This window comes from Thalia democratica, chromosome 8, assembly GCF_965202585.1.
Source record: "Thalia democratica chromosome 8, ktThaDemo2.hap1.1, whole genome shotgun sequence".
Taxonomy (NCBI): Eukaryota; Metazoa; Chordata; class Thaliacea; order Salpida; family Salpidae; genus Thalia; species Thalia democratica.
In genome coordinates, this window is record NC_139172.1 from 22,980,826 (window position 1) to 22,994,407 (window position 13,582).

A 13,582-nucleotide genomic window follows, 5' to 3' on the forward strand; every position below is an offset into this window, starting at 1 on the left:
CTGAAACTGTTTTTCAAGAGGTAGTATTATACTAGCTAGCGTAGTAGTAAACAAACAGAATATTTTGAGCCTTAATATTTTAAAACAAATATTTATTTTAAAAAGGATTTATAGCAAACCAACTCAGTTTAGTATATCGTCGAATTAAAACACAAAAGATCTAAAAAGCTATTTGACTAAAGCATATTTGAAAGAGTAATTCATAGCAAATCGAATAAGTTAAATATATCATCGAATTAAATAACAAAAGTTCTAAAAAGATATTTAACTAAATCTTATCCAAAAAGTATTTTATCGCAAACCGACTAAGTTAAGAATACTGTCGAATTGAAACACAAGAGTTCTAAAAATACATCCAACTAAAACATATTTTGAAAATAGTTTAATTTTGATCAAAACACAAAAAATTTCAGTTCCTATTCCTCGGACGGGTCGGTCGAAATATCATCGACGGTCGTTTCAGCGCAGGACAAGCTTATCTCGGTGTAAGTCGACACCGACAGTTTCTTATTCGCTCCTTCCTCCTCGCTCGAATCGGTCGTGCTGACGTACGGTAAATGAGGCTCCTCGTCCAAAGCGGAATCTTCCTTGTCCACCCTTTCAGCGGCCGAGGACGGCTTGAAAATGTTGGGCACGTAGCTGAACAGCTCGGCGTTTATCGGCGAGCTCGCGGCTTCGGTTTCGTGGTGCGAGTTCAAGCTGTTCACCGCGTACTGAAGGCCGGTCGTGCTGCTGCTGCTCAGCTTTCTCTTTGAAACCTTGCCGCTGAGCTTGGTGGGGATCTTTCGCATCGAGTAGGACGCGTCGCCGCTCTTCGAAGTGGTGGTTATGGAGGAGAAGTCGGAGTTTTTGTGGTTTGTTGTGCCGCTGAGGGCTGACGCTTTCAGAGTTGAAATGCTTTTTTGCTTGTCGTCTTCATCAAAAATTTCACCGTAATCTGAATGAACCGAGCAGTTTTCCAAACTCGAGACTTGATTACATTCTTGTGCTTGGTGAGATGAGGTTTTGTTTTTTGACGGAATATTTTCATTACTTTTAGAAGTTGAGTTAATACCAAGTACGTCTTCTGTGCTTTCAAAAGCCGCAAGGCTGTAGAACTCATCCGACCTTGAACTTTTTTGATCTTCGCATGACAAAATGTTTTCGTCCGAGTCAGAAAAAATACTGCGCTGATTAGATCTAAAGCTAACTTCCCTTTTCATTTCTGAAATATGTTTTGTTGCTTGCAAAACATTTTCACTATCTATCGATTTCACAACTTGGTCTATTTCAAACGTGTCTGCGTTGGGAATGCTTGAACTCGAGCTGGAAGAAGAAATCCTCATTTCGTTGTCTTCACGATGCCTACGAATGTTTTCATCAACTGTATTATCAGCATTTTCAACGTTTTCTATTTTCAGGTTGTCGTGAGACACATTGGGAGAAAGGACGAGCATCACGGAATCGTCTTCCACGCAACTGACGAGATCACCGACAAAAGACGAAGACACGTGACTCAAGTTCTCGTTCTCCAAATCCCCCTTCTTTTCGGTCAACAACAATTCTCCTTTCTCCTTGTCAACTTGCACAACACCTTCGCTTTGCACGATATTATCAGTTTGATTGTAATCAGGAGCCTTGCTGTCCGCTTTGAAGCAAACGTTCTTGGCGTCGATCTGCGGCTCCGGGTCGCAGTGGAGGTCCTCAAGCAAGTTCTGCTTAACATTGACTCCTCGCTTCTTGCCGGAGCTTGTTAATTTTTTCACGACCAGGTTGCCGTCGGACTTGGTCTTTTTCACTGCCAACGGGTCGACGGAAGACGAGCGGGTCAGGTCCGACTTGTTTTTCTTGCGAATGCCGTCTTCATCTGGGAGCAGCAGCTTGGTGTTGAGCACCTCCTCCGAGTTCGAAGTTCGATCGGGTTCGTTCACAAGACACGGCTGCTCTGATGACCCCGCGTTGAAGTTGAAGTCGCGCGACAGGAACGTTCTCATCTCGTTGAAGACGGAGAAGCTAGCCGAGCTTTTAGAAGCTTTCTTGCTTTCATTTAGATTTTGAACCTCCTCCTCCTTGTCATCCGACCTCGGCTTCTTCTTCAGCGACGACTTGAGCGGCTGGCTCCGCGCCGAGTCGCTGCTCGACACCTGTTCGATGGCCACCTTCAGCCTGGCGGACATGGACCTGGGCTTGAGCTTGCGCCTCCGTTGAACCTCGCTCCTGGTAGAAGCCAAATGCTTGTAGTCGACGCTCCAGTTGGCAGGCATGTGCTTCGGCTGCATGCTGTCCAGAAAGTGCTCTCTCCACAACTTTTGAAAGTCGTAGATGTTCTGAAATGTTGAAAATTTTATTCATAATCTTTTACGAAATACAAAAACAAACATTTCTTTTATTTTAATGTAATATTACTGTTTTAAAACGTTTTTAAAAATAGTTTTACAACTTTGTTTATACTTATTAATTATCATTTTAATCACCAAACAAAATAATAAATATTTAAGGCAATCAAAATTTTCATGACCTGTTTTAAAACATCTTGCATAAAATTTATAAAAATAACCTTTGCATAATCAAGTATTTCTTAATTACTTTTTTATTTTCTGTTACAAATTGTTTTATCAGGGTGGCCACTGGTTTTCAGTAGTACATGTTTTTGGGTTTATTTTTAGTTTAAACTTAAGTTTTAGGTTAAAACCTGTGTTGAGTAGTATAAAAAAATTAAAAAGATACTGTAAAGCTACTTTAAATGTGTTTTATAATGTAAAAATTACGGATAATGACATTTTTTTTATCTACATGATAGATTTTTTGTGACAAATCAAAACTTTACTACTTAACATGTGAAAACTGTTCAAAGTTCTAAGTTTTTTTCAAAACTTTATAAACTCCAGGTTTTCCAGGTTTTTTAGTTAAATTGTAAAATTCCAAGTTTAGTGGCTACCCTTTTTTATGTTAATATCAATTAAATGAACTTTTTATGAAAAAATAAAAAAAAATTAATTAACTTTATAAAATATACTTCTAAAATATTAAGCAAACCTGTGCAACATTATCCTTTTTAAGTATATTTACAACTTGCTCAGCATGTGATACAAACACTTGTTTTGTCTTCAATTCGCTGTTAAAAAATATATATTACTTCAAAAGTTTGTTAAATTTAGTTAATGAATATTTTTAAAGATAGAAAAACAACCTGTCAGAAACAATTTAATAATTTTTAACTATCTACTAAATAAGACTTTTTGGGCATTTTTTATTTAAGAAATGCGTTATATATAAGTTACTGAGAATTTAAAGATATACGTCTCAAAATAAATAAATCAAATTTTTTAATTGTTTAATAAATAAGTGTATTGGAATAAAAAGTGAAAATAAGACAAAATACTTTTTATCAATACTGCAAGCTCTATCGAGAAGGCGTTGATCAAGCACATTTTCTTTGTAATAATTGAGAATTGAATCTACTAATTGCTGTTTTCTTTCGTGTGGTATCTTGTCTATGTTGTACTTCAATGCATTGGCTATAAATTAAGTACTGTGTTTATTTGAGTTTTTCAAGATATATATAACAGTATCCATCCATGATAGTTTAAACGCAGGTTATAAAACAAAACTAACTTGTACAAAATAGTTTCGTATTGATAGTAAACCTTTTAGATTTAATTATTTACAAAGTTAATTAAGCTTAAGATTAATTTTTTAAAACTTTTACCAACCTGCTCTGTGTATTTTTAGTTTTTCTTTTGTTTCAGACATCATTTTACCGCCATCGTCCTATGACAAAACAACAAAAACATCAAATAAAAAACATGATATAAGTTTTGATTGTTTCAAAAAAACTTTTGAACATATTTCTAATCAATTTATTTAAGTAAAATTCAACATTTCAATTTCATACCAATAGACTTGTTTTTAGTTCTAACTATCATAACTCCTTTTATGATAAGTCAACGTTTCTACCCTACTACAAAACTGGTTTTATTTTAAATATTCATTCAACAAGCTAACAAGAGGCACGTTAAATTCTTCGGATATTTTCCTCTTAAAGTCGTGATCGATCACGTTGGATTGCTGGTGGCAGGGAATACAAAGAGGAACCACATCGTGCGGGTTGTGGCTCTTGTACTCTTCTGGGAAGAATCTGCAATGTTTATTATTTAATAATATTTTTATTATATCAAAAACTGTACGTATTTCAATGGTTAAATACTACATAAATTATATGTTAAATTAATTTAAATTATCAAACTGTTTTGTATATTCGGGTTATTCAATAGCATTTTGATACCTTACTAAAAATTAGCACATTGCTGCAAAAAAAAATATTTAAAAAATTTGAACTAAAGCATTTGAGTAAAAAATATTTTTAAATTCCATATACTTGAAATAAACTAAACAGACTTTTTGTAATCACGGGGGATTATGTTTTTATGCGCGACATGTCCGTTGTATCCGCAGACTACGCAGCAGTTAGATCTCTCGTTGAGCTGGAAGTCGTCTTTGGACTGCGGCTTTCCTGCAGGCTCGAAGTTAAGCTGAACCGTGAACGGGTTCTCGTTGACCACGACTGGAAAATAACTTTTATTACAAACTTTCAATAAACAGAAACTAAAAGAATATTTAAATTGAAATTTTTACATATACTGTTTTAATATTATGCCTACAACTTTCCTTCGAAATTCATAGTATAACAGGGTTGCCACAGATCGAGCTGAAAAAATTTCCTAACTTTTCAACTTGGTAACTAAAACCAATTTGATAATACATAACCAAAGACTTGAAACTGTGTCAAGTTTTCAATTTTATTTTTATACATGGTTAAAACATTTTTTTGATAGATTCAATCATCTAACATCCATTTCAACCATCTATGTCTGATCGATGCTTGTATCAAATTTTCCTGACTTTTTTTCGAAAACCCAAATTGTTTCCTAATCTTTCCTGATTTTTGTCTTTTTTTTTTGTTTTTCTTACTTTACTACTGACTTGGTGACAACACTGGTATAAGTTAAGATATCCACTAAAGGTCAAAAACTGACCTTAATATACTATTAAAAATAAATTGTAAACAAAAATCTTTAATATTACAAACAATTTAAACCTGCAAGTCCCTTCTTAACGTACCAATCCGCCTTCTTCTTATCGCATGTTGAAAGCATGTCCCCACTGGGTGCTTGCAATTTGCAGTTGTCGTAAGACTGGCGCTTTCTACCGTATCTGAAAATTGTATTATTGTTTTTGTGTTAAAACAATATTTTACTAATAATTGAAAAAGTATTAAAAGCTAACTATTTACTTAACTATATACTACTTATTTCACAAACTTTGACTCCAAAGAAGCTCTCGACTTTGAAGGCTTGACGGATCTTATGGAACTCGAGCTCGAAACGCAATCGACCTTCAGTCTGCTCTTCGACTTTCCCGTCTGCCTCAGATCCTTGAACTTGATGTCGCGGAACTTCAAACACTCCTCGTGCATCTGATCCCACATCTCCCGCTTGATGGTGGCCTCCAACCTGCTCACGATGTTTGCGGGGCGGCTGACGAAGCGTTGCGTCATGGCGCTGACGAATATCTGCACGGCCACTATGGCATCGTCCGCCGCGTACTTGATCTGAATGGGTTGCTTTGAGTTAATATTCCGAAATTTATAATTTTTATCATTGCTTATTCATTTTCTATCTGAGAAGAATTTTTTATTTGTTCATGTTGGTAAGCGAGAAATTTTTATAGTGTTTTGTATACAATTGATACAGTTTTCAATAGTTTTTTAAACATGAAAATTGGTTTTATTTTTATCTTTGATAAACTTATAATGTACATTTTGTTAATTTCTAAAGTTTTGCTCAAATAATAGAATCTATGAAAAAGAAAACAACAAAGCCTTAAGTGTATAATGACACAAAACTAAAAATTTAAACTAGCTAATAAAAGGTATCAAAAATACTTTATCAAAAAATCTTATAACCACACAGAAGTATCAGGTTACTTCTAATTTCAAAAAACTTGTACGGTTTTATCATAGTCTAAATCTTAACTGTTAAGGACATAGGCGGGAGGGGTCAAAAATTAACATTGGGTCTTATTTAAAAGCATAGTGCATGGTTTCATAAAGTTATTCATATGGCTCTTAGGGGAACATGAGTAGTAAGAGGGCCACAGGGGGGTGGGGAATTAAAGCCAAATTTGAAATTTACACACTAGATATTCTGGAGTTGATGGTGGAAAGCAAAAAAAAGGTCTTAGGTGTATTTAAGATAAGTTTTTTTAGAAATCTTGGGGACAAAGTTTTTTTTATTTCTTTTAAGGGAAGGAAAGTTGGAAACCCTGGTTTAAATAAATGTAAATGAAATAATTAGAAACGTTCCTGTGAAGTGATTCACACCGCAAATTCTAAATCTTTACTTTTATAGCATTTTGTTTTCAAACTATTGAACTTAATATTAGTTAAGTAAGTTTGTTTTAAAGTTTGATCTAACAGATCTTGTTTTTGAATTTTTGCACTACTTTTATGTAAAGTCACCCAAATGTTTATATATCTTACTTTCAATAACAAGTGTGTGTATGAGACTAACAAATAAAGTAATTGATATACCTGGTGCACGTAAAAGTTTTTGTGCTTGTGCATTTAAATTAAAATATATTTTTTTGGTGGTCGTAAATTCAGATTTGGTTATTTAAATTACAGAAAAAAATAGAAAGAAGTTGGAAAAATAAATGAGGCAAGTTCAAATGCAGCTTGTTATTTATTTAAAGAAAATATTGTAGTTTGTGGTGGATATTATTATGGCTATAAATCAAGCTCAGTAGAGTCATATGATAATTTTGCTAACACTTTGGCACCTATGCCAAATATGACTAAAAGAATAAGTTGGCATAGTTAGAATTGTATTAAAAGTAAGTTGTTTGCGATTGGTGATGCAAATCTCAACGTGAGTTATGAAGTTTTTGATAAAACTTGCAAAACATTTGTCACACTTAAAACACCAAAAATATTGTTTGCCTTTGCGATAGCTATAAGTGTTGAAAGTAAAATATTTGCTTTAGAAGCTGATACAAAGTGTATTATGTTATGGTGTTGATAAAGATAAATGGTCAGAAGAATCATGCAAAGCTACTGAAAATATTCGTCTCTATTCTTCTGTCAAAGTTCCTTTGTATTGATATAACTAGCATATACCAAAAGATTCTATTTATTATGGTGATGTATAAACAATTTTTAACAATTAAAAACATAGTTATTCAAGTATTCCAAATTAAAAAATAGATTATTAGGTTATTTTTTGTTAAATTTGTAAAAAAATAATATACTTATAAGTCTATTTATGCTTTTAAGATGTTAAATTTTTCATCTTTAATAAAACTAAAAGTAGTATAAAAATTTGAAAAAGGATTTTCAAGGTCAAAAGAAAGAAGACACTTCAGTAATACACACTAATCTACTTGACAGGTTTTTTCTTGTTAGTCTATAACGACTATGTATCCGTTAAAATAAATTTTGTTCAATAAAATTTTATATGATTTTGTATGTAGAAAATTCTGATTCTATACTCAAAGAGACGTATAAAGTGAGAGAAGATTTTATAATATACACGAGTCTACTTATTTTACAAATTTTTTCATAAGTATTTAATTTTTGTGAAAAATTCTTTGAAGGTTAACTTACCGAAAAAACTAAGCTAATGTAGTTTTCTTTGATTAAACAATTTTAACTTAAACTTTCATTTTTAAAATAAGTATATGTTTTATAAAAATTATTGTAGGTTAAGACGATATTGAATGTTTTTAATGTTTAAGAGCAGGGTTTCCTTAAGTAACCCATATGGCCGTCTTGGGAGTCATAAACAGTAAATGGGCCAAAGGGGGCCATGAGTAGTAAAGGGACTACAGGGTGTCCATGAGGCTACATTTTGAAATTTACGCACTAGATATTCTGGAGTTGATGATGAAGAACATAAAAAAAACTATTATGTGTATTAGGGTGGATCTGTTGCCCCGACTTTAAAATTTCGATTAGTAAAATTTTTTGACGTTGGGAAATCACATGAATAGAAAGCACAAAAAGACTAGCTACCTAGCTTAAGCCTGTTGGAGCAAATTACTTTTGAAAATTTTGCTGTATATCGGTGTATTTAAAAGGGGAAAAAGACTATTTCACTAAAAATTTATTTTCTCCTACGTTTTTTGAAATAATTACCTGAAACGGTTAGAAAATGTTCCTTGCCATATTTATAAAATTCTATATAAACAAAGTTAAAAAAAAATAAAAATAAAAATAAAACCATTTTAAAAAAATTAAAAAATAACTTAATTTATATCTTTATTTTTGCATAAAATTTTAATTTTTTTTCTAACTTAGTTTATACAGAATTTTCTAAATATGGCAAGGAACATTTCCTAACCGTTTCGGGTAATTATTTCAAAAACGTAGGAGAAAATAATTTTTTAGTGAAATAGTCTTTTTCCCTTAATAAATATACCAGTATAAAGCAAAAATTTCAAAAGTAATTTGCTCCAACAGGATTAAAGCTAGAAAGCTTTTTTTTGTGATGTCTATTTATGTGATTTCCCAACGTAAAAAAATTTTACTAAGCAAAATTCTAAAATTTTAATTTTCGAGGGGCAACAGATGTACCCTAATGTGTATTTAAGGGTAATTTTGGAACTTATACTAGATATTATGCGAAAGTTTCATAATTTTAGGGGCCATAAGCTGTAAAAGGTAGAGCTATAAGGCCATAATTTGAAACTTACACTAGATATTCTGGAGTTGATGGTGAATAGAAAAAAAAAAAGATTTTAGGTGTATTTAAGGGAAGTTTTATGAGAAACCTTGTAGGAGGGACAAAGCTTTTTTTATTTCTTTAAAGGGCGCCTTATGAAAAAAGTTTTGGAAATCCTGGCTTAGAGAGAGTATATGCAATACGATACTTTTTGTAGACCAAAAAAATTCCATTAACTTTTGAGATATAAAAAGTTTTGTAAAAAAAATCCGATACAAATGTATAGAATCAAAAATTTTCAAAACCAATACTCTAAGAATTTCAAAAAATTTACTAAAATCTATCTCCACCTTCATTTTTAAAGCAATTTAATTAAAATGTTGAAGAAATGTACTTTTCAGTATTACAGTAAGAATCTTTTTTTGTTTGTTTTCTATTAAATATTTTTTTACAAAAATTAAAAACTTTGTTTGTTTCAGGTTGTTTATATTTCTTTAAAGATTACTCTGAAAAATATTTTTTCAATTACTCAAGAACTAAAGATAGATCTTTACTTAAATAGTCTCATTTTTCCCTTTTAGTTTCCATCTGCCGTAAGAATCTTTTGAATGTTCTAACTTAAATCGATTATATCACAAAAATTAATTCGAATTTTAACAAACGGTGAAAAGTAACAAGAAGCTTATCTAGTTATGTAAAAATCAAGACTAAATTTGAAAAAAATAGTTTTAACTTCCCCCCTATGCCCTTAACCATATTTTCTGACTAGTATAAGGGTAAATAAATAAATAAAAAATAAATTTTCAATTAGCTCATATTACTAAAAAACAATCAAGTCATTTTAAAAACTAACTTGCTGTGAACTGAGAGTATAACAATCCCAGTCACTGCATTGCACATCTTTAGATTTATCCACTTCCTTTTCCAGGTACTTTTGAGTCAATGCTTTCAAGCTGAGCTTTCTGAAATGAAAAACAATATAAACTATATAGTAAATTCATCAATAAAAATTATGTGTACTAAAGATCTCTAACAGAATGAAATATTGATTTATAACAGAATTCTTTGAAAAAAAAATTTGTATCTATCTTTTTGAACTCAAGTTGAAATTTATAATTATCACAATTAAAACCAAAAGAATACATTATAAAGTATAATACAACAGAAACTTTAATTTTAACTTACTGTCCAGCCTCTAAGGAGTTTTGATCTACTAAAAACCTCAAATCAAAGCAACCATTGACAACAATGTCTCTATCTTCTAACAACTTCTTTGCATCTTCTAAACAGCCAACACCAACCTTTAAAATATTACTTTCTACACTTCTCAGTTTTACTAGTTTACTTTTACGTATTTTGTAGCCTTAAAAAGTACTTACTCTTGTATAAAAAAAATTGAAAACATTTTTATTCTGACATAAGCTAAAATTTTATAAAAAGTTTCAAACTAACTTCTATTCAAAATCAATCAAAAAGCATAAACAAAAAAAAATTAGGTTAAAAATAACAAACTGTAGTAAAATACATTTATATAAAATTCATGCTTTATTTATTTTTCAATGTATAAATTAAAAATGTATTTATAATAGCTGTTAAAATAAAATCTTGGTATACACAACGCAAAGAATTCCCACTAAAACAAAATAAAAACATTTAGTGTTAGAAAACAAAAATCAAAAAAATCAAAAAATAGTTTAATCAAAAAAAGGTAATCTTTTTAATTAAACATATGCTCTAAAACAGGGTTTCCCAGAGTGGGTTAAGTGGCCCCCTTGGTGGTATAGAAGTAGGAACTCTGTTAGTATAAATACCATAGGTGTTTACTTAGCAATCTGGTGTGCACAGGACTAAGCATTTAAAAATATACTGTGTACAGATTATTAATAGTTAAGGTTCAGTAACATAAGCTACTGTTTATCTTTTTATTTCACTTACTTTCAAAAAGAGTTTATTAATTGATATTACTAAACGCATTTCATTATAGATTTTTAATTTGTTCTTATTGAATAAAGTTTCTTTTAACATTTTTTTCAAAAATTTTCTAGTATTTATAACAACAGCGCAACAAGTTTTTGTTAACAACAGTATCAAACTGAGTGCTGGAGCAGCCTAGTACATAAAGGCCATATGAAAAACAAAATATTTTATTTCATATTTAATGCTGGCTCTTATCTGTTAGCTATATATTGTAAAAAAATAGCACAAAACAATTACTGAGATATATATTTTTTTTACAAAGAATATAAAATAAATAAAACTAATGATTTTTTTTCAGTTACAATTGTCTAGCTTGAGATATCCATAGTGACAACCCTAAAAAAAGCTCTTATAAAAGTAACTCTTAACATTTTCTGTTAATGCAATATTTCTTGTTAATTAGCACCTTCTAAATCAGGGTTTCACAAAAGGGTCAATATGGTCCTCTTAATGGGCAATAACTGGTAAAGGGCAGTTTTTAGGTTTAAGACTGTTGCACAACTTTTAATAAAACTAATTTACTTTACTTATTGCAAACCAAATAATATAATACAAAAATTTCTGAGAGGAAAGTAGACCATAAGGACTTAGTTTGAAACTTACACTAGATATTCTGGAATTGATGATAAAAAGTAAAAAAAGGCCTTAGAAGTATCTACATAGTAAAAAGTTTAAATTAAAACATCTCTATAAGTTTTCATTTTAACAGTTTTGTTTAGTTTACAGTACTAGATACTACCGAAAAACTTAAAATTAGACTAGACCAGGACTTTCCAAAGTGGGCATTTTTTAAAAGTTAAGAAGCAATAAGCTGCAAAGGAGGGGGGAAAGGCTATTATTCAAAACTTATACTAGATATTCTAGAGTTCATGATGAAAATCAAAAAAAAATAAAAAGCTTTTTATGAATCTTATTGGAGTGGGACATTGCTTTTTAATTTTTTTTAAAGAGGGCACTATGAAAAAAGTATGGGAAACCCTGTACTAAGTATACTTGTGTTTGTAATAAAGAGTAAAAATAAGTACAAATATTATTTGGTTTTTTTCTGCCAAAGGGCTCATTATGAAAATTGGTTTAGAAAACTATGATCACAACAAAGTACTTTTCAATGTTTTTAATTTACAACTGAATAAAAAATTGTATAAGCTTAATAGATTTTTAAATAAGATGTATAACCAATTAGATTGTTACTAATAATATATTTTTCTAGTACCTTTATAATACTTTCATCTTTAAGACAGTTCAAAAGAGAGTTTGGCAAAGCTTTTACTTGATTTAATTGAATTAATAAAGTCAAGCCATTGTAAGTAGCAATTTGCATGAGGGCTACTGGATTTCTTCCATTTTTACTTGAAGTCCACTCACAATCAAAGCCAATGACTGCAACCTATTACAAAAAAAAATAACAATAAGCAAAGTTGTAATGAACTTTAAAAGTTATTAAGAAATACAGTTTTCAAGAAATTTCTAGAAATAACAAAATTAAACTTTGTTATTTATTACATTGCATACAACTAACCAAGATAGAATTCTAGTTTTAACTTTATATCAACTTTGAAGATGTATTTTATGTGAAAATTTACTTTATTTAGTTCATAGTTTGTTATATAAACTAAAAAAAAAAGTAAAATCTACTTATTTTTTTAATTATTAGTGTTGATAGAAACTTTGTCTTCAATTTATATAACAAAAGTAGGTAAAGAAAATCAGAATATTTTTTTTTTCTTCCTTTAGTTAAAAATTATTATTTGAAGTATCATGGTAAATAAAAAAATTATGAAATATAAAATATAAACATACCTTTCTTATTTTAAACTTTTGATTTAACTCTACGTAAGAAGTAAAAATGTGAAGTTTAAATTTTTTTCAAAATAAGATTAATAAAAAGAAAACCAGTGTAGCCACTGGTTATTTAGAAACTTTTGCTAGGTTTTCTGATTGTCTTTCAGGTTTTTAGAAAAACTTTTTTGTTTCTGTTTAGCAAAAACTTAAATTAAAAGTTGAGAAACTTATTCTAATTTCTGAAAAGATACTGTAATACTTTAATTTAAATAATATTTAAATAATATATAAGTTATTGTGTGTATTTCTTATCTGATCTAAATTTTTTTTTTCAATAAAAGTTGTTAAAAATTAGTTTTTTTTTCAGACTTTTTATCCATTAAAGTTTAAAATCTCAGATTTTTTCAGAAAGTATAAAATATAAAGTTTTACCAGAACCCAAGGTTAAATGGCTACACTGAATTACTCACTGTAAAATAATACTACAACTAGATGTATATAAACATATTTATTTGTAGTTAGTTTTTAAGTTTTTGTCAATAGTGCTCGACAAGTAAAATTGAAGCTAAACATTTAACTTTATAATAAATGAAAGTTTTCTACAGTTTTTTCATATATATGAGATATTTAATTATCACATAACCCTCAACAAAGCTTTAGTTTATAAATAAGGCATATTTTACATAAAATCAGAATTTTAAACTTTTTAAATATTTTAACCTAGAATAATGCTGAAGGCTTTTAAAAAAGGAAAAGTTCTTAAACTAATAACAAAACAAAAAGCAGTTTATATACAAACTTAACTTACTGCACAGAAAAACCTTCAACATTATTACTATGACACAATATTTATAAATAAAAATAGTTCTAAATTTCTGTAGAACATGTAAAGTTTATTGATTGAGATCTTAATTGGCTAAGATTTATAAAATTAGTTATTCAAGCAGAAAATTTTCAGACATTTTTAAATATTAGCCAAAAAAATCTTAGCTAATTAAGACCTCAATAAGTAAAACTAGAAGTCTATTTAATCTATATAAAATCATACTATTTATATAAACTATAATTACAACCTAAGTTTAAATAAAATCAAAGTAAAAGTTAACCTCTTTTATATCTGCTTC

General features: G+C 29.8%; 1 protein-coding gene across 1 annotated transcript; it reads right to left on the minus strand.

Moving 5' to 3' along the window:
* Positions 1-25: 25 nt before the first annotated feature.
* On the minus strand, positions 26-12,000 carry LOC145841960 (uncharacterized). Its single transcript, XM_082949273.1, has 11 exons — positions 11,890-12,000; positions 9,885-10,000; positions 9,553-9,661; positions 5,301-5,590; positions 5,078-5,193; positions 4,378-4,543; positions 3,985-4,117; positions 3,693-3,750; positions 3,362-3,497; positions 3,016-3,094; positions 26-2,306 (listed from the first exon to the last, which is right to left on the minus strand). The coding sequence occupies exons 1-11, from the start codon at positions 11,995-11,997 to the stop codon at positions 417-419; spliced, it is 3,201 nt and encodes a 1,066-aa protein (XP_082805399.1). The 5' UTR covers positions 11,998-12,000; the 3' UTR covers positions 26-416.
* Positions 12,001-13,582: the final 1,582 nt, after the last annotated feature.